General features: G+C 48.9%; 1 protein-coding gene across 2 annotated transcripts in view; it reads left to right on the forward strand.

Annotated features, from left to right (window-relative positions):
* Window positions 1-1,048: 1,048 nt before the first annotated feature.
* HID1 (HID1 domain containing) overlaps window positions 1,049-20,829 on the forward strand; it is a 44,800-nt gene continuing 25,019 nt past the window's right edge. For both annotated transcript variants that reach the window (XM_039502125.1, XM_039502127.1), the window contains exons 1-4: window positions 1,049-1,297; window positions 12,655-12,804; window positions 16,003-16,173; window positions 20,255-20,368. In XM_039502125.1, coding sequence (XP_039358059.1) covers window positions 1,232-1,297; window positions 12,655-12,804; window positions 16,003-16,173; window positions 20,255-20,368 — 501 coding nt within the window. In that variant the 5' untranslated portion in view covers window positions 1,049-1,231. The remainder of the gene's footprint in view (window positions 1,298-12,654; window positions 12,805-16,002; window positions 16,174-20,254; window positions 20,369-20,829) is intronic.

Below are 20,829 nucleotides of genomic sequence, written 5' to 3' on the forward strand. Positions count from 1 at the left end.
TGGAAAAAAAACTGGAATGGAGGAGAAGATTGGGTAGCACCAGATATGGGAGTGAAGGCTGCGTGAGGGGGGAGAAAGGGATGGGGGAAAAACTAGGAGTGATGAAAGGATGGGAGGGGGCAGGCAGGGATGAGAGAGGAAGAGGGGCTATGTGTGGCAGCAGGGAAGGAGGGATGGGGAGGAGGAGGGTCTGTCTGGGAGGGAAAGAGGGATGAAGGGAAATAGGGAGGAGGGGCTGTGTACTGTGGGAGGGAAGGAAGGAGGGATGAAGGGAAGGGGAGAGAAGGAGGGGCTGTGTGTAGAGGGGAGGAAGGAGGACGAAGGGAAGGGGGAGGAGGAGATGTGTGGAGGGGGAAAGGAGGATGAAGGGAAGGAGGGATGAGGGCAGGGATGGGAGAGGAAGAGGGGCTGTGTGTGGAGGAGGGGCTGTGTGTGGCTGGGAGGGAAGGAGGGATGAGGGGCGGTGTGTGGCGGGGGGAGAGGAAGAGGGGCTGTGTGTGGCAGCAGGGAAGGAGGGATGGGGAGGAGGAGGGTCTGTCTGGGAGGGAAAGAGGGATGAAGGGAAATAGGGAGGAGGGGCTGTGTAGTGTGGCAGGTGGGAGGGAAGGAAGGAGGGATGAAGGGAAGGGGAGAGAAGGAGGGGCTGTGTGTGGAGGGGAGGAAGGAGGACGAAGGGAAGGAGGGATGAGGGCAGGGATGGGAGAGGAAGAGGGGCTGTGTGTGGCTGGGAGGGAAGGAGGGATGAGGGGCTGTGTGTGGAGCGGGGAGGAGAGGAAGAGGGGCTGTGTGTGGCTGGGAGGGAAGGAGGGATGAAGGGCTGTGTGTGGAGGAGGAAGGAGGGGTTGTGGGCGTGTGGCAGGCGGGAGGGAAGGAGGGATGAAGGAAAGGAGGAGGGGCTGTGGGCGTGTGGCAGGCGGGAGGGAAGGAGGGATGAAGGAAAGGAGGAGGGGCTGTGTGCTGTGGCAGGCGGGAGGGAGGGATGACGGGAGGAGGGGGAGGGCCGGCTGGAGCATCTGCGAGGCTGGGTTTGACAGGCGGGGAGCGCCGCGGCAGCAGGTGAGGGACGGGGATGGAGGCAGCGTAGGGAGAGGAGGAGGAGGAGGAGGAGGAAGGCGGCGAACGGCGCTGTTCGCGCTGACGGAGGGGAGGAGACGGCCCTGCCGGCCGCAGGGACTCGCCGGGAGGAGGGGAGCGGAGCCGGATCTGGGCTCGGGCAGGTCCGGCCGGGAGGATGGGCAACGCCGACTCCAAGCTCAACTTCAGGAAGGCGGTGATCCAGCTCACCACCAAGACCCAGGTGAGCGGCCGGGCCGAACAGAGCGGGGCCAGGTGTCCCGGGGAAACCGGGCCGGGGCCGGGGTGTGCCTGGAGATCCAGGCCGGTGGGGGGGGGGGCGCTCGTCGGGCCCCTCGCGCCTGGGCGGGGGGAGGCACCGGGAGAAGCGGCCGCAGCGATCTCCGTGTCAGATGGGAAAATAGGGGGGCCGGGTCCGCCATGATCCGTGTGGGAGCCGCCTGGCCGGGGGGGCAGCTGAAGGCCGGGCGGGTGGAGGGTCATGAAGGGAGGCCCCTGTGAGGTGGCGGGGGGGGGCGGCAAGGCCGGCTGGGGGGGTTGCTTTAGGGGAAGACTGGAGGAGGCCCTTGGGGGGCTGGTTGGGGGACCCCCGAGGCTCCTGGGCAGGTGGATGTTGGGGTGGTTAGTGGGGGCGGCCCTTGGGGAGACTCCTAGGAGGTTCCTCTCTGCATTTCCTGGATCCCCTGGAAGGAGGTAACCCTGCCCTTTAATAACAGCTGCTGGGTTTCCTCAAAGCCCTGCAGGGTGGCACCCTGACTCCCTATGCCTTTAAATAGCACCCACCAGAAGGAATGCCAGTTGGGTGTTCCCAGATTCTAAAGCTGTCCCCCTTTGGGACTTAGACTGGCAAGGGTGGGGGTAAGCCAGGATCCTTGGGGACTGGGCCTTGCGTGTAGAGGGGGCCTGGCTCGAGTAGAAGGTAACAGGGGGCAGTGCCACGGAAGCCACTGCCCATGTGCCTGAGCCATTCTCATCACACGTCTTTCACAATATCCCTACATCTGTGCCACCCTGCCCGGCAGCCTGGATAAATAATATGAATTTTATAACTCCCCTAGAGCTTCTCCCCATAATAACTGCCTTCCAGGCACAGGTGAGAGTGATTGTAGGTGTAACAGCTGTTGGATATTAGCACCATCCCACACACAGAGCCAGTTAGCTTGCAGTACTGCTCATGGACAGAGGAGGAGAGTAGTAGTGCCATGGGATATTTAACCTGAACCTGGGCAAGCATGAAAACCTGAGTAAAGGGACATTCTCTGTGGGAGAAAGGCACATTCACCAGTACACTGCTCTTTGCTATGCTGTCTAGTTAGAGTGTCTCCATTTTCTGAAGATTAGGATTGGAATTTGTGACCCGTGGTTATAATGTATTGGTGCTAACCTACAGCTCTGCTGTTTCATATCTGCCGATTTGCAACAGCTGGGGGATTCTAGTTCTGAGGACCTAGTAACTATAGCTAGAACCAGGCTGTACAAGTTTCCCTATATTGCTCTGTCAGTGCATTTCAATCCTGACCACCAGCAGCCCATACTATTCCACTGCTGAGCCTTCCCTGTATTGAGATTGGCAATTATGTGCTAAATTGTGTGATGATTTTGTGACATGGATTAACATCCAGTTAGGACTCAATTTTAGCTGTGATGAAATCTGTATATGAACTCATATCTTTAGATGTTAGATGCATTTATTAAAATAAGGGAAATAGATGCTAATCAAATCTTATGCTTCAGGGCACCAGCTCATCACCATAGGGGTCAGTAAGGATTTTCACCCTATGCAACGTCGCTCAATTACGTAGGTGCATTATGTTTTTCTTCATTGCCCTCTGATGCATTAGACTTTGGCTACTGCCAGAGGCAGGTTACTAAGCTTGGTGGACCAATTTTCTGATCTGATAAGGCAGGTTCTGTCTTCTTAAGGCATTCAGTTGCTCAAGGGTTTAAATCAACAGAGGATTCCTCCACTTTTTCTCATGTCTATGCATTTTCATATAGCCCCTTCAGGAGAATCCTTTCTGTTGGACAGGAGGTAGCTGAATGAAACTGATGTAGCTGGTGTGATTGTTGTTAGTTTCATTCTAATCCTGACACACTGCTGGGGAAGAGCTAAGAGCCACCTGTACAGAGGAGGATCACACCTGTGGTGCTTCAGTAGGTGCTGTATCTCCATAGGTTTAAGGGGGAGAAGGAAGTAAAACAAAAATCAGAAGTGTATATTATAGGGAAGGTGGCTGCCCTGGTGAAGTAGCAGCTGTGGATCTTGGTTTGGGACCGAGCTGAAGTCTTCTTTTCTAGGACAGCAGATAATGGGAGTCTAATAGAGGCAGCCCACGTTACTCTTTGGATTCTAGCATCTCTAAGCATTTCTGAGCTACAAAGGAGAGCTGCCACCCTGAAGGGTTTCTGATGGCAGGGGGATTATAGATCCTCTACAACTAATTGGAGGGGGTAGTGGAAGGAAAGGTGACTGGAGGAGAAGAGAAACAAGGGAAGGGTGGGGGAAGAGAGACTTATTAATAAAGAGGTGCAGAGTAAAGAGAAACATTTATGAACATAGGGGTCTAGAGACAAAGATTTGGTTTGGGGAATGAATAACAAAGAGAGAATAGCTTCATTTTGGTGCTAATACAGTCATAGATGCCAAATCCGTACAATTCTGGATTCACCTTCCACCATTTGAAAGTGTGTTTGTAGAAGGAGAGATTGCAAAATGAATGAAACCCTTGCCCTTGTCATGTTTGGAGCTTACAAAGAAAGCTCTAAGCATGGCAATCACCTGTACTGTAGGCCCAGAAGGCTGCGTGGCTCCTCTGGTTTGTTGACATATGTAGTGAGATAAAGTTCACGGTGACACTGAATAAAACAAAGACAATCTATGTTCTTGGCTGGATTTGTTAGAGGCGTCTGTAGAAATGTAGGTGAGACGTATGCCATGCGGAAAAGAGGGTGGGGTAGTGAAACGCCCATATTTACATACCTGAGAAGGGCACTGGTGTTTGCATGCGCAATACCCAACGCTGGGTTTTCTTGCAATCTTCTGACCTTAAAGAGGCAACAATCTTGTGTAACCTCCCAGTCCACTGAGTTGCTGGAATTAAAAACAAAATGTTGGGTTGGTTTGGATAGTTTCCCCACAGGTATTTACTCAAACTAAGCATTGCTCTCTCAGCAGCATATGTACTCTTTCTACTTTCTCTTCTAAGACTGGGCAGCAGGACAAATGGACGTTTACATTTAATTAAATCACTGGTAACTTAAAACCTTTAGCTGAGCAAGCAGGAAAGCACAATTGTGGTTTTCTAAGGCTTTGATAGCAGGAAATGGTCCAGCTAAGAACAATGTTCAGTCACTGGTTAAAGAGAGTCCCGATTTGGCCCAAGTTTAGATTTTTGTAAAAACAAGCTCTTCTAAACTGGAAACATTTCCATTAATTATAATTAACTTCCCATGGAGTCAGTTTTTTAAAAATCAACAAATAAACATTTCCTTTCAACCCAAACAATGTGGGGTCCAGAATGTTAAAGTGAAATTGACTGTAAACAAAAATGAAATTGACTTTAATTAATTTTAATGGCAAGAAAAATGCTAAAAGCCAATAAATAGCATAAAGGGTGAAAAGTACATTGGATTTTCAAAGTGCTTTCAGTTCTAATTATATAAATTGGTGGTAGTCACATACGAAAGATATTTGTTTATAATGCTTGTATACCTGCATTATAATCAGATCTGTCTCCTGAGCCGTTTGGATAATTGGAATTTGTCTAGATATGATTTTTAAGTTGTTAATGCCCATTTAATAATACTACTTGTGCCTTTCATCTGAGGATCTCGGGATGCTTTACCATCATGAATGAACTATCCTCCCTGCCCCCGCAACACTCATGTTACTTAGATGGTATTTTACAAATGGATACTGTGAAGCACAGAGAAGTTGTGACCTGCCAGAGTATCACAACAAGTCAGTTGCAGAGCTGGGAATCAAACCTAGGAGTGCTTTAATCATTAGACAAATTAACTCTCCCTCTTCCTAAATAGATTAGTGATGAAATTGTCTTTAAAGTTTCAGGAAGTGACCAGTCGATAATATAAAATTCATGATCTTCTGACATTTTCTTGTTATGTTTTAATGCCAGCCATGTAACTGTTTTTAAAGAGATGAGAAGGAACAAATGAAAAAAAACATTTGAGTCTTTCTCACACTGGTGTGCATCTGCCATATCTTGATAAGGTGTTAATCTGAGCCTGATAAGATAATGCCTTGTGTCTAAAGAGAGATCAGTTTAGTAACCTATTAACCTGGTTCTGAAAATTTCCCAGCAACTCAGTCTTGGCTTCATCAAAAGAAAATCTTGAATGCACGGGTTAGCCTTTCATCTGTCAAGTGCACCTCTGCTTTTAGGACTATATTTTTTATACAGCTGGTGTTTATCCATGACCCTGCCCAAGTTCCATGACACCCCTTTCCTCCTCCTCAAGAGCCTGTGTTATGGCCACCATTCTTCTGGTAGTGGAGAACTACTAGTAAAGGGCTTGCTATGGAATCTCTCCATGCTGGTCAATTGTTGACTGAAGGGGTCACTGTTGTGAAGTTCAAGATGCTCTTCCCCCACACCTGCCCCCCAAAATGAATGTGCAGCCTCTGGCCCGGGCAGCTAAAATCAAAGTGGGCTCTCTCCAGGGCCGGTGCAACCCATTAGGCGACCTAGGCAGTCGCGTAGGGCGCTAACATTTGGGGTTGGCGACCGCGGCAGCCGGATGTTCGGCCGCCGCGGTCGTTGTCGGTATTTCGGGGGCGGGACCTTCCGCCGCCTCCGTCGGGGGTGCCATTTTGGGGGCGGGACCTTCCGCTGTCTGGGGTGCCAAAAAGGCTGCCGGTGCTCCTGGCTCTCTCACTTGGGAACATTAGCACTAGGTCCATCCATAGACCTGTTTTAACCTTGGGTGTGCACCCTGGGTCAACAGCAGGGACACACCTATACATGCCTATTCGTTGTCACAAATTAACCATCAGGCTGTCCAGGCTACAGGGTGGGTGGGATCTCTGGAGCCCTTTTTCATGGAGCTCAGTTAGGTGCTCCAGGGTGACTTTAATAGTCTTCACATTGCAGTTCTCCTTCATTTCATCTCTATGGGGTTGCATAAACTGTCATCTCTTCGGTGTTTTTGTGGGTACAAGAGGAGAGGGTGGTGTCTACCCTTAGCATATACAAGGCAAGTTACTTCTTGGGGCCCTGGATTTTTGATGTCCCCTGTATCCCCATCATGTCATGGCCTTATCTCGCTTTTTGACAGTGGGATTGATGGGGGAGGCTGCTCATGGACTAATTCTCTTCAACCCACCTCTGGACTTGGGGGCGGTGATCAATTATTATGATTTGTTTTATTATTTGTATTGCTGTTGCACTAAGGATCCCCAGTCATGGGAGACGACCCCACTGTGCTAGGTGCTGGACAAACACAGAACAAAACCATGGTCCCTATCCCAAAAAAGTTTATAATCCAAATAGACTGGATATTTGCAGAGGTGAGAGGGGAGGCAGTGGACAAGAGACAACAGGTGGATACAGAAGTCAGGCAAGTGGCTGACTGAGCTTTCAGAGTACACTTGTCTACACAGGGATGCTCAGGGAAATTAATCTGAATTGAATTTAAAGTAGATTAGTTAAACTGCATTAAACCCCTCTGTGGACACACACATTCAGAATTAAATTTGTGAATTAAACTAAACCAAATTGAGGCCACTTTAATTCTTGCAAATTGTAAGGCCAGTCCTGAGCTAAGTCCTGATTCTTGGGGACAAACATTTTATTTAAAGGAATAACCCCACAGCAGTGCTGAGTACTGGCATTTGGGATAAGGTGGTAAATGTTGACTCTGACTGAGGTCATGTATGTCGGTGTCTGAGTGACAGCAAATTAGAATGTTAGCCAGATCAACACAATGATGACAATAACAGGTGAGTGGGGCAGTACCCCAGGGCTTTCCTGTTTATAGGCCATTATTCGCGCAGCTCTATTCTTCTGTTTCCTGTGACGTGTCCTGTTTGCACAGGGATCCTTTCCAGGGCTGTGATTCAGTGTTTGATAACTGGCAAGATCACTGACATCCAAGCTGCTTCCTCTTTGAATTCCCGCAATAAAAAAAACCAAACCCAAACTTTTCCTGCATGTTTTCTGTCTTATTTCTCAGTCTTAGTTTTGCATTAAACTTTCAATTAAGGTGCCTGGTATAATTGCTGCTCTAACCCTGTGCATTCATCTCCCCTTTCCCTCTCGCCACACCCTTCGTAACCACGTTCCCCTCTGTATCTGTGTTGGAGATAGCAATCCTCTCCACCCCACCCCCATGTGCCACATCAGCCTTAACTCTGCCCACTGTACTCTCAACAGCCACTTCAGGCTCCAACAACCCTCTCTTTAGCACTTTACCCTGGAAAGCTCAGCTCAGACAGCTGCATATTTGTTCTGTTGGCTGTCTCCTTTTAGGGAATTGCAGCAGGGGCAGCCTGTGTATTGACTTCAGGCCTTTTCTGTCCAGATGACCTAAGGTTGTGCTCTCAGAGGATAGACCTGGCTGTTAGTCCTGTAATACTAGGTTTTTGCTGCAACGTGACCCCACTGATAATCACCTGCTGTTCTTTGTCTCCCAGGAGCAACACAGCTCATTTGTAATGTGCTGAAGTCTGGCTCTCTGTTGTTTGATGCATGCTACCATGCTGTGTTCCTGTTCGGGACCAAGAATGGCTCAATTGTTTTGAACTGTGTGCTCGTTCTGAAGAGTTAAGGCTGCTGAAGTTTATAGCAGCGCCAGTGGGGATGCTGAGCCTTGTGAAGCAAGACTGCCCAAACATCCTTTTCCGAAGGCCCCGTGTGCACACGCAGGCCAGCTTTGTGAGCCGAGCTGCAATGGTGTTTGTTACTACATCCTGTGCCTAAATGTTTCTAATCAGGGTTTCAGATTAAGATGCTCGTGACGGGTGAGTGAAGCAGCTTTCTGATCCTCCTCACCTCCCGACTTTAGAAACCAGATCGCAGGACACCTGGTGAACTCAATCACAGTTTGGGCCAATTGCTATTTAATCCCCACTGAGACTCTCTCTCTGGAGATATACCCATCTCACAGAACTGGAAGGGACCCCGAAAGGTCATCAAGTCCAGCCCCCTGCCTTCACTAGCAGGACCAAGTACTGATTTTTGCCCCAGATCCCTAAGTGGCCCCCTCTAGGATTGAACTCACAACCCTGGGTTTAGCAGGCCAATGCTCAAAACCAAAGTCTCTGTAAAGATCCAGTAGTGCTCTGTCAAGGGGATGAGCATACATATATTGAGCAGTACTTGGAGGGGAGGCCCCTAAGAAAAAGCCAGGTGCTGCAGGAAGTGGTGTTAACGACTCAGTAAAGTGAACTCTTTCTCCAATGTCCCAGGATGGTACTAGTGAGTGGTATGGTGCTGGTGCCACCTGTTTTGAGGCGATGTAAAATTGACCTCTTGTGATTATGAAGGAACCAGGAAATGGTGTGTTAATGTAACCCATTGGGCAGTCGTCACGTTAGCATTAGTGCTTTGATCAAAATTACAGCTGCTATTGCACCTGCCTAAGTTTCCCTTGTAGTTTCGGTTGAATATGTTAGTTTTTACTTCCTGTCTTAAACTGATCTGCACTATTGTTGTGCACTGTAAAACAGCAGCTATGTGCCACCCCAGAGATGGATGCATTTCAGTGCTAGATGAAGTGATTATATAGTTAGGAAAAGGTTTGGGATCCTTCCGCATAGCAGATGCTATAGAAGTGTAAGATATTATGTGTGTTACACAATTAGGACTAGAGATATTCAAGAGTTCAGGGCCAGAATTTCAAGTGCTCAGCTCCCTTTTAGGCATGTAAATAAGGCTCAGATTTCTGCACCCAGCAGCTCCCACTGAGACACTTGTGGGCAAATTTTCAAAACAGCGCAGCACCCATGTGCAACTAATAAGCTGAGCTCTATTGCAGAGCTGGCCCTAAACTCACGAGCATTTACAGCGATCTCCTTTGGGACGCAGCATGCTGGATTCTTTGGAAAAATCCCTTGAAAGGGGTCTGATGGGGACTTGCTGGGCTGCCCATTTGGTAAAATGAAAAGGGTTTCCGTACTAGAGCAGTCAGTCACCTGTGTCTAAGGGCCTTCTTTCCTAGGTTGGAGAGAGCCTGGGGGATTCATTTCATGGCTGGCAGGAGCAAGACAAGGGCAGTGATAATAGGAAGGTTCTTGGCATCAGTGTGTTACGGAACAAAACCACAATGAAATGAACCTGCTCTACCAGTTTTGGCTCTGCTCGCCTGCTCCTCTTGCTTTCTGGCCTTTGGGTTTTAATGACACATCACCTGTACAGAGCTCTTAAGTGCCTCTGAGGTTAGGGCTGCTAGTTCAAAAGGTGCTCCCTCCTCATATCCAGCTAGAAGAGTGCGAATCTGAGTGCTTCCCTCTGTCTCAGTGTGAAGAAGGCAGCCTCTAATTGAGGATCCTTGCATGCACTTAGAAGCTTGTTGCAAAGGCGGACAAATTAACAATGAATTTGTAGCAGATGTTGGGAAAATGTTTTAAATTAAACTCATGTTAATCTCTCCCCCCTGCACTCCAACACAATGGAACCACTCACTGCACGGAACAAGCATGGTTAGGCAAGAGCTGTTGTTTGTCTTTGAGTTTTTATTACGTCATTTGCATGAGGCACCAGGCACCCTCTATTCCTAACCTAAGGGTCAGGAATGTTTAGCCAACCTGGCGTTCTGACTGACTGAGCACTCCTTAGTGTGTTTTGATGCTGGAAATTCCCCTTGGCTTCTGGTGATCCAGTAATATTGTACATTTGCATAGCATCTCCTGTTCAAGGAGCTCCCAATGCTTTACAGCCTCACAACACTCACTTGTCCAGCGAGGGGCAGAAAAACATATATTATCTTAATTTGACAGATGGGGAAACTGAAGCCCATTGGTTAAGTGTGTTGCTTCAAGTCACACAGTAAGTTGGTAGCAAAGCCAGGCATAGAATCTTAGAAATGTAGGGGTGGAAGGGGCCTCAAGAGGTCATCTAGTGCATCCCCCCACACTGAGGCAGGATTAAGTATACCTAGAGCAGGACATAGACCCCAGGAGTCCTGACTTCCAGACCTCTAATCCTGGTACTGAGTTCTTATGGCCATTGGCTGCAGCCACTCACATGCCTCTTATGGCTGGCTTTTGGGCACTTTTAAATGAGATGTTCCCATTTCTTTTTCATAGTGTGGATCATGTCTTCATAGGGATGGTGTCTCATGATATCACTGTTCCAATCTCCAATCTCAGTTGTCATCACATAACATCTTTGCGGCTCCAACAGCCGCTGCTTATGTGGAAGAATAACATTAGCAAAGTAGTCAGTGTAATTTCAGCTTCTCTAATGTGACTTAGAAGCTGGGAGTGAGAACAAGAGTGACTACCATGGACAGCCACCTCTCTACGGACCACAGCAAGTGCTCCACAGTGGTCCATGGAGCAGTTTGAAAACTGCTGCTTTGCGCCAAATAGAAACATGCTTCCCCAATGGAGGTTCAGCAATGAGGATTCTGTGTCAGATTAAAACCTAGGTTCTGATTGTGCAATTGGATCCACATGGACAGATCTGGGCACCTTCATGGAGCCCCATAGACTTTGGCGTGTTTCCACAGGAGTCCACAGGTCCATGTAATTCCATTTGTGGGATCCAGGGCCTTTGTGTGCATCGGTCATGATCGTCACAGTTTTATCAAAGACTAACCCTGAGTGGGGAGCAGGTCTGGGTGGGAGCCATACATGGAGCCTCAAAACAACAGTGATGGTGCCATGTCAGGCAACAGGTACAACTGACTTATTTTTGGCTCATTTTTTTGAATGTTTCTGTGGAGAGGTGGATATTTTTTTAAAGAATATTTTTAACCAAGTAAACCTTGACCAACCTCTTTCACACTGCACAGTATAAATACACAAGTAGGTGAATATCGCATCTGTATTTAAACCTTGGAAGCATTGTTGAATTGGATGATCGCTCCCAGGCCATGGGTTAGTTAAAGATGCCTTCACTTGTGGCGAGGCTTTTCTGCAGTGAGTGACAGGGCTTGTGAGTGACAGGGCTTCTGAGTGGTGAGCGATGTTTGGGTTTGAGGTGAATGAAATATTGAGCCCTTTCTGAGCTCTTCAGAGCTCTGTGCTCACTTGCTTCCGATGCTCAGAAGAGCCCTGTGTAACAGTGGCACCTTCTTGCTTTACATAGAGTGTCTGCTCCCTGCAGCCCCAACCCTTCCACAGCATGGTGAGTTCCTACGCAGGCAAGTCCTTGCACTGATTGCAGTGGGAAGGGCTGCATATCTGGGCCCTGTGGGTCTCCGGTTCACTAGTGAAAAACATGGCAGTTGTTTCACTGTTGACAATCCCCGTTAGCCCTGTAGATCCAGTACAGTTACAAGAGAGAGAAGTGGAGTCTAATCTGCTTTGTTCATCATCACTTAACCTGACCTGCAAATTTTAGCATCTCTATTAGTGGTAATGATGCAAGCGGCAGAGGGAACACGGCTTGAAAAACCATTGTTCTGACTTATAAATTGAGGACACTTGGTCTGTAAGTGATTGGGAGGGAATAAGATTGGAACCCAACACTATCAGTTGCACAGAGTCACTTTTCTGAGTATAGATGGACGTTACAGGGAAACCTGACAAACTGCTCTTGTTTCCAAGGACGAGAACTCCTGTTCTAACCTCTGTAAAAGGACTTGGAGAAAAATATGTGCTCCCATCTTCTGAAAGGGAGACAGCAGTGCTCGGAAGAGAGGAACGTCTCCCCCTCATAGAGCCTGCAGACTGGATAAGGAGAAGTGTTTTTCCAGATGTGGAGCAGACATGTTCTCTAGGGGCAGGGAGCTATCAGACTGTGATAACTTGATTGTTTCATACAGTAGTTTTGCCCGCTTTACTGTTGCCTTATCCTTCCCTTCTCGGCCCCGGTGTCTCATCCACTTGTTGCACCTTGGCGTGACATAGATTGTAAGCTCTATACGTCCAGGAACTGGCAAAGTGCAAAGAGCAGCTCAGCCCTCATGCTTTGAAAGTCACGGAGCCTGCCATGTGCATCGTAGGCTGCAGACGCGCCGTTCTGTACATGGACTCATGCTTGTGTACTGTCTCTCTTGGTTGTCGTTATCACTGGCCCCTTAAAAGACTCAGAGAGTCCTATATTGGTACAAATGATACAAATATGCCATGTAAAGAGCCTGCCTGTGCCCATTGGGCCTCTCCAACATAAACACAGGTATAATGTATATACAGTTCAGTAGTTCTGGATCCAACTACAGCTGTGTGTTATAACAGTTGAGGCTTTGGTATCAAGAGATGCCAATATTCAGTAGAGTACTGATGGATTGATACCAGTGCATATTCTTTCCTTCCAGCTCCTGAGCACTGATTGGGTCTAGCTTGGCTCCATCACTGAGCAAGTCAGAATGGCTTGTGTTTGGCCCCCGTAGAGTGATCTCGTCCTCTGTTTCCTTGCTATCCACATCTGTAACTCTGGATTTGTCTCTTCACAGCCTGTGGAGGCAACGGATGATGCCTTCTGGGACCAGTTCTGGGCAGACACTGCAACTTCGGTGCAGGATGTCTTTGCCCTTGTGCCAGCTGCAGAAATCCGAGCAGTGAGGGAAGAATCTCCTTCTAACTTGGCCACTCTGTGTTATAAGGTAAGGTGCCTTCTCCTTCTCACCTGGAATTAGTGAGAGTCATCCCTGTGCAGAGTCCCAACACTGAAGTGGATCATAGGCATTGAGCTGATCTGCACAAGGGTTAGTTTCACCAATAGGCGCCTCTCGCTTGTATTACCGTCATTCCTAGGAATCACGGACAAGAATCCCGTTGTACTGGGCGCTCTACAAACACAGGACAAGGAGACAGTCCATGGTGCTGCTTTCTATGATTAGCAGATCCTCATATGTTTGCCAAGTCCAGACTTGGCATTTATGAGTATCATCCATATGAACAAGTAAATGGTTGCAGCAGAAATGCTTGTTGGTTTTTGGAGCAGATACAAAAGTGATCCAAGTCCTTGCAAATTCCATTCCTTACCCTACTCGCTGTGGTCCTTTTCAGGGCTGCTTGCCCCTTTATCCTCCTGAGGTTTAACTGCAGCTCCCCTCTCTGCCCTGCAGGGCATGGGTGGTTTGCTCACATTTCCTCTTTTGGTTTACCACAAACCACAGCTGGCATTTGATCAGTTCAGTCATCACCCATCACCTCCCCAACTCTTGGTTTAAACATAAGCTGCCATATACTTAAGGATCCTGGCATGCAAGCATGGTGTATCCTTGGTGGAGCCAGTGCTCCTGCTTTCTCATCAGAACATCTGATTGCTCCTCAAGGTTCAACAACAATCTCAGCTTCTGGAACATAGAAAGTTCCCAAGGGTCTGAGTTAACTATGGTGTTGGCCATCCTAATAATGCCAAAGATGGATAAATATGGGAAAGAATTTTAAGCCTGTGTGTCCACAAAGAGTCTTAAGCCTATTTCCCCATTTCACTGCCCTGTCTCCTTTGGCATTAGCACTAGAGTTGGAATGTTTTTTCATTGGAAAACGCTGATTTGTCAAAACTGAAACAGTTCGTGAGAAAGGGTCAATTTCAATGAATCTCCTGATTCAAAACATTTTTGGAAAAAAAGGTTCTGAAAATGTCAGTGTCCCGTTTTTGACACTTTCAAAACAAAGTTTAATTTTGCATAGATTCTAAAGCCAGAAGGGACCACTGGGATCCTTTTGTTTAACCTTCTGCATAACACAGACCATAGAGGCCTTCCCTGAATCAATTCCTGTTTGAATTAGAGCAGATCTTTTACAAAACATCCAATCTGGATTTGACAATTGTCTGCTTTGATTCCAAATGACTATTTGTTTTGAAATTTCAGTTAATTTACACTAAAAGTTCAAAAACAATAAGAAGATCAAAATTGATATGAAACATTTTGAATGACCCAGAGTGAATTTTTATTTTCCTTCATTCTCTCCCCCCCTCCCCAAGATTTTGACTTTTCTCATCCCAAAATGGGACAACAAATTTTGAAATATCAAATTCTTGCTGGACAGGAAAACTGTTTCCCATGCAGCTCTGATTAGCACTTCCCTTGATGCTTTTCTATTGGCCTTGCCCTCTTGGCGTGTGCAACACAAGGGACATCTGTTCATATTTCTTTCAGTACCAGAGCTTGTCAGTTGTCAAGCCAGTAGGACATGGCAGGCTGCTGCTGCTTGGGGAACAGTCTGATCAGCAAGACTTAGCCTGCCTAGCAAGGCCTGGGCACTAATAATGCTTCCAGCTCTTGCTGCACTATGGTTCGCACCATGCAAACAACAACCATGTTCAGAAATAATTGAATGCAGATCTAGCAGAGCAGCACTCGGCAGCCATTTCCCACCATGGCTGCTGTTAGCGTGGTTTCCTTTTCCAGTGTAGACGGACTATAGACTTCTGAGAGAACCGTGCTGTGCTTTTGACGCCACACTTCATTCCCCACAAAGCAACTCTATGGTCTCTTCTACCCAATAGAGGCTAATGTGTTGGGAGGCCTGGTTCCAGCATGGTTGTCCCTCCAGATGGTAAAGGATGGTTAGCTCTTGTGATGCAAGTGGGAGCTAAGTGCATTATTTTAACCATGTTTCTGATCTACGCAACAACGTGGATGTGGGTAGGGCTGTATCACAATTTGGGACTATGGTTTAGTGCTGCAAGGTAGAGCCTGTCTTAATGGATTTTGCAATGCTGTATTTTCTTTGGTTTAGATGGGGCTATGGCACAATTATAATGTCCTTTGCCGCTGTGTTTGGTGCAGACTAGGGTTGTGTTACAACATACTGAGCGGTAACTGTTCCTGGCAATAGATTCAAATGCAGTCCCAAGGCGGAGCACAGTCAGGCCCCAGGTAGCACAAATATGTCCACTGAGGCAGTGATGCAAACTGACAAAGTCAGTGAACCAGAGACATGGCTGGGAACCTCAACAGAGAGGCACAGCCTGAGAATTAAAACCTACAAGTCAAATCCTTAGTAAATGTCCTCAGCTTTCATCTGAGAGGGGAGGGGAAGGACCAGGACAGGAGACCCCCAGGTAGGAGAGAAAAAGGGCTTCACCTTCTGTCATGCAAATAAAGTGGTTTGCCTTCGGCCCCAGTAAGCTGCAGTGGCTGTTTGGCAAGACAAGCGTCCCCATCCCAAAAAAACCAGCAGTGCAGTGTGACTGACCCCAGTGCTCCCGTCGTCGGTGGCCTCAGCAGAGAAGCCAAGCACTGGATGGCCCTGGGGATTGAACCCCCCTCTTAGCCTAGAGGTGGGCTCCCTGGGTCAGTGCTAAAGCACATGGAGAGGGTGGTAGGAGCTTGGGCTGCTTGTCCTGTAGATACCGGAGGACTTTCAGTCTCCAGGGCTTTCAATCCAGCACCATCTACCAGCGCTAAATTCACTTCTTCTGGGAGAGGGCAGAGGAGGCAGGAGGCTCCGTTTTGAAGATCTACAATTTCCAATTGGCATATTCTAAGAAAGTGATTTCTTAGCATACAAGCTTTTTGGGGCTAGCACAATGTTGCTCTGGGCTATGGCTGGGGCTCCCAGGTGCTATGCCAATACACATAATAAATAATAACAACAGGCATTCTCTTGGCTTCCACATCCCGCACAAGGAGAGATGCCTGCTGCGATCACAGGAACATTTAGAATAATCGTACATTTCTGCTGCTTGTTTCTAACTGCAACATAGAGAGAGATTTTCCCCAGAGGAACCATAGCGAGCTCTTGGGAAGTGGAACCAAATGCTGTTTGTAATTCTGTGGCACTGGGGCCTGTGTGTCCGCAAACCATACGACTCCAGATTAATGCCTTTGTTTCGTTGCCATCAGGCTGTAGAGAAGCTGGTTCAGGGAGCGGAGAGCGGCTGCCACTCGGAGAAGGAGAAGCAAATCATCCTGAACTGCAGCCGGCTCCTCACCCGCATCCTGCCCTATATCTTCGAGGATCTTGACTGGAGAGGCTTCTTCTGGTCCACTGTCCCTGGGGCTGGCCGTGGAGGGGTCTGTATCTACTGGGTTAGACTGTTCCTCTTTGGGAGGGAGGGAGAAGCTGCAGGAGGCAGAGACCATGTAGGCCCAACATTAATTAGTTGGGAACAACCTTGTTTCAGTGGGTTCAAACTTTGTGGGAAGGCTTGTAATGAAGTAAGGGATAGGATGTAGCCTTGAAACATAAATGTGCTGATGGCAAACCCCGCTTCTCCCCTGCCCTCAGCAAGCGGCAGCTTTGCGGTAGCTGCCTCCATACTGAGCATGCTGGGCAGGGCCGGCTCCAGGCACCAGCCCAGCAAGCAGCTGCTTGGGGCGGCGAAGGCTGAGGGGTGGCACATCCGGGTCTTCTGTGGCGGGTCCCTCACTCCCTCTCAGAGCGAAGGACCAGCCCCCGAATTGCCTCCGAGGACTGAAGCGGCGGCAGTAGAGCTGCAGGTCACGATCATGGCTTTTTTTTGCTGCTTGGGGCGGCAAAAACCCTGGAGCCAGCCCTGATGCTGGGATGGACTGAAATTAACAACACAGCACCAGATCTGTTGCCTTCCTCCCCTTCTCAGCTCTGTTTGTTTAGCTCAGGCTGATGCGTTTATTGAAGCATTTCAGTCACTTGGGTGTAGCTGTGGGTAAGGGCTTGTTCATACAAGAAAGTTGCTCTGATGTAACCTAAGTTGTCAATTTAAACTGAGATAGCTACACATGTGCAAAAGGCTGTGTGGACATTCTTATTTCACCTGAAGAGAGGCTTCTTTGGTTTAGCTTAAACTGACTGGAAACAGGTTCAATTAAAATGGACATACACCACTCTTAAATCAAAATAAGAGTGTCCCAGGCAGCCTTTTGCAGCGGCTTAACTGTATTGCTTTAAAAGCAGATTCCAGCTTTACCAGCGCAACTTAATTGTGTAGAGAAGCCATAAGAGTCATGGTCAGTGGCCCATTCATGAACTGAGCTTTACAGTTTTAAGCTGGGACTATGGTCTAGTGCAGGGGTCGGCAACCTCTGGCACGTGGCTCACCAGGGTAAGTACCCTGGCGGGCCAGGCCAGTTTGTTTACCTGCCGCGTTGGCAGCTTCAGCCGACCGTAGCTCCCACTGGCTGCGGTTCACCGTCCCAGGCCAATGGGGGTGGCGGGAAGCGGCATGGGCAAGGGATGTGCTGGCTGCGGCTTCCTGCCACCCGCATTGGCCTGGGACAGCAAACCGTGGCCAGTGGGAGTCGCGGTCAGCCAAACCTGCTGACGCAGCAGGTAAAGAAATTGGCCTGGCCCGCCAGGGTGCTTACCCTGGCGAGCCGCGTGCCAGAGGTTGCCGACCTCTGATCTAGTGGTTGGAACCAAGGACTGAGAATTGGATCCTGGCTTCTATTTCTGGCTCTGCTGCTGACTTGTGGAACTTTAGGCAAGTCACTGAACCTCCTGGTTTGCCTCTGTTTGTCCCTATCTGTAAAATAGGAATAATAATGTTTCCCTTCATCACAGGGGGAGTCGAGGTGGAATGTTTATGAAGCACTTTGGGATCCTTGGCTGAAGTGCAAAGTGTCGTTATTGCTGTGAAAATTGACATGTCAGGAGGGGAGCAGTTACTGTGCCTTGCCCACTTGCTGGTACAGTAGCTGGTTCTTAATGTACCAGCAGCACTGTCCTTGCAGACTCTGCATCTGCAGACTGGTCCTTTTGTGTTCAGCTGCTCTCACCATAAGCTGAGTGTTCTGCAGCGCTTTTTGTTGCGGTTTAACAGAGATTTGCAAAGGTGGGGGGGGGGGGACGCAGTATTGGTGCAGCCGGAACCTTGTGCTGTCTCAGCCTGTCCCTTCTAATCTTTTTTGCCTATGGCCACTTCAGTGGGAAGTTCTGGGCAGCAGGAGGAGGCAGGTTTGATGCCCCTTTTCTCTGCTGTGGGTTTGGGCAGGTGTCTGGGGATCCTATGGGGGTCTGAGTCTGTGTGTGCTGGGTGATTAGACTTGCTTTGGGAAGGACAACACAATGTGCTGCATGTGGGGATACAGCCAGGCCATTGTTAGGAACTGAATTTGCACCTTACTCAGAAGCTGCCTGGGCCATCAGTGATTGACCCTAGGCATTCTGGCTTCTTGGGAGGGTGGGGGGTGGGTATAGCAAGGACTGACTGTGCAGTTGACCTTCTCCTGGCCCATTTGTCGAGAGCTTATGCCTCATGCATAATGCGTTTGGGCCCCTCCAATGAGTCAAAGCCCATCAATGGTGAATGAACTAACACTGTAGTTTTAGCAGTTCAAACTGATCTAATCTTAATGAATAAGGCTGAATAAGGCTGGCCAGAGCGTGAGGCAGGAGATCCTTGTTCAAGGCTGGGATGCTGTGGGGAAGCCATCAATTCGATCCAGTAGTCATACCTCATCTCCACCTCACCCACCAATTTGGGAGCAACCCCAATGCATGTCGAAGGGCGGCTCCACCTTCTCAACTGGGGAGTGAGGGGGAGGAGTTGCTGGGATGCTTGGCTCATTACCAGAGAGGACAGAAATGAACATGTCCCCCACCTTTTCATTGAGGTGAAGGTCATCAACGTGTGGTGGAAAAAGCCCCTTTATCTGGGCCCCGAGTACAGTTCTCTTGGCCAGGATTGCCACCTGGAAGGGGCTGTGGTCTGTGTGTGGCTGAGGCAGAAGGGGTGGCAGATATCAGTTTTGGGAGGAGGGAGTGGATGGTAGACCCCAGTTTGTTGGGGTTGTGATTGGAAGTAGCGAAGATCCCTGGGGGTTGTGGATGACAGATATAAGTTCTGGAAGTTGGGGAGAGGGGAGGGGATGGGGAAGGAGAAGGAGGTGATCAGAGACTCCTGGAGATCTCTTTGGGAGCCAGGGACCTTCCCCAGCTTCCAGGGTGGGTGGGGTCTACTGGTTCTATTTTGTCTGAATCATGGCTGCCTGCAGGGCAGATACCCCAGTGGGGAGGTGATTTGTCTGAAAGCCCAGGCTGAGGTGGTGCAGATTGTCCTTTTTATATCCATTTTGACCTCGAGGCTCCTCTGTTTCATCTCTGATTTCAAAGCTGGAATAGAAGCGTCTCTGCTGATTGCTGGCTCCCCACCCCCGGCCTTGTTCCTGCATCTGAGATCCTGTTATTGGCCTCCCCAATGTCGCATTAGAAGACGTCAATGCAGTGCAGGCTATTATCTCCCTTTGGCTTGCCTGCTGTTATTTAAGGGCTTTGTGTATCTGCGCACTGACGGTGGCCTGGCTGTCACCGATAAGCTGCTGTGCGCCTCGCCCCCTCCTGGCAGAAGCCTGGATTTAGCCGTACCGGGGAAGACATGACATCCAGGATGCTCTTTGAATGGCAGGGCTGGTGGCTTACTGGAGACGTTCCCCTGGCAACGGCTGCAGAGGAGTAACCACGTGTGATGCTAGCAGCTGTCTCTGGATAGTCTGGGGTTTGCTTTGAATGCCAGAGAGAGAAAAATCCACTCTGCAGGCAGCTGCTCGCTCTGCCATGGCTGACTGAGACACCCTCCTAGCTGAGTGTTAGGGCCCCGTCTCCATAGCAGCCCCTCTGTTCTGGACAGGCCACTCCGCTCTGAAAGGCTTTTGTTGCCTGCTAGGTGACTCCAATCCCTGTGCCCCGTTGTACATGATCTGATCACCTGACTAGTCATGGTGGGGTGTCTCTTTGCTCCCCTAACAGCTGTGGTCCCTCTTCTCGGTAAATGGTTTCCTTTCCTCTGTATTAACCGGAGCATCCCAAGCAGCCAAATAGCTCTCTGATGACTTCTTGTAACCCCCAACAAAGCCCAAAGAGGCAACTCCATGTCCCCCCTCATCTTTAGGCCTTGAGTCCTTTTCCTTCCCACAGCTGTTTGATTGGCCCATCCTCACTGAAACTGCTCCCTCTCTGACTACATCTGCCACCTGCCTGCTCTCAGGGGTGGCTTCTCACTCCTTCCTATGGGTGGGTTGCCTACCTCTCCCTGTTTCCTTTCCCCCACCCCATCTCTCTTTCCTGCCTGCTCTTGGGGAAAGTGCTCCTTCCCCTGCTGCCATGTTCTATGAATATTACTGTGCACTGACTCTCAAGCTTGGGCTGAGAATATTCTACCATATTTATCATTTTCAGGGTGATGAAGAAGATGAAAATGCCCGGCCCCTGGCTGAGTCATTGCTCCTGGCAATTGCAGATCTGCTCTTCTGTCCAGATTTCACTGTCCAAAGCCACCGGAAGAGCACTGTGGTAAGCTGGGGGATTTGCTATTTAGCTCCAGGTAGCTGAGCAGCGGGCCTGGGCTTTGGTTCAATTTCTAATAAGGCAGCCATCTTTTCTCTATACCAGTCCAGGTTATGTTTCCCTCCTGTCCATCTTGGTAAAGCTGGTGGGTATGGGCTGACGAGATGCAGAGGAAAGGTGCCAAGTGGAAGATCACCCAGTTAAAATGGAAATGGAATGGATTCTGAGAAAGGAGGAGATGGTTCTTAACTAGGCCTATCGACCTGGTTACTCTGTGAGAGAGGCGGGACAGAAGGCCAGTGTGCTGGTACATAACAGGGATGAATTGTGAAACATGCTGCTCAGTAAAGAGCTCTGAGGAAAAACCTCACTGGTTCATTGCCCAGTGGCGAGTGCTGTATTGCCCTGTGGTCTGAAATAAGCCTACTCTGGGCAGCATTGTCCTGTTAAACAAGAGGAGCTCACAC

The sequence above is a fragment of the Mauremys reevesii genome, linkage group 15, assembly GCF_016161935.1.
Source record: "Mauremys reevesii isolate NIE-2019 linkage group 15, ASM1616193v1, whole genome shotgun sequence".
NCBI classification, from domain to species: domain Eukaryota; kingdom Metazoa; phylum Chordata; order Testudines; family Geoemydidae; genus Mauremys; species Mauremys reevesii.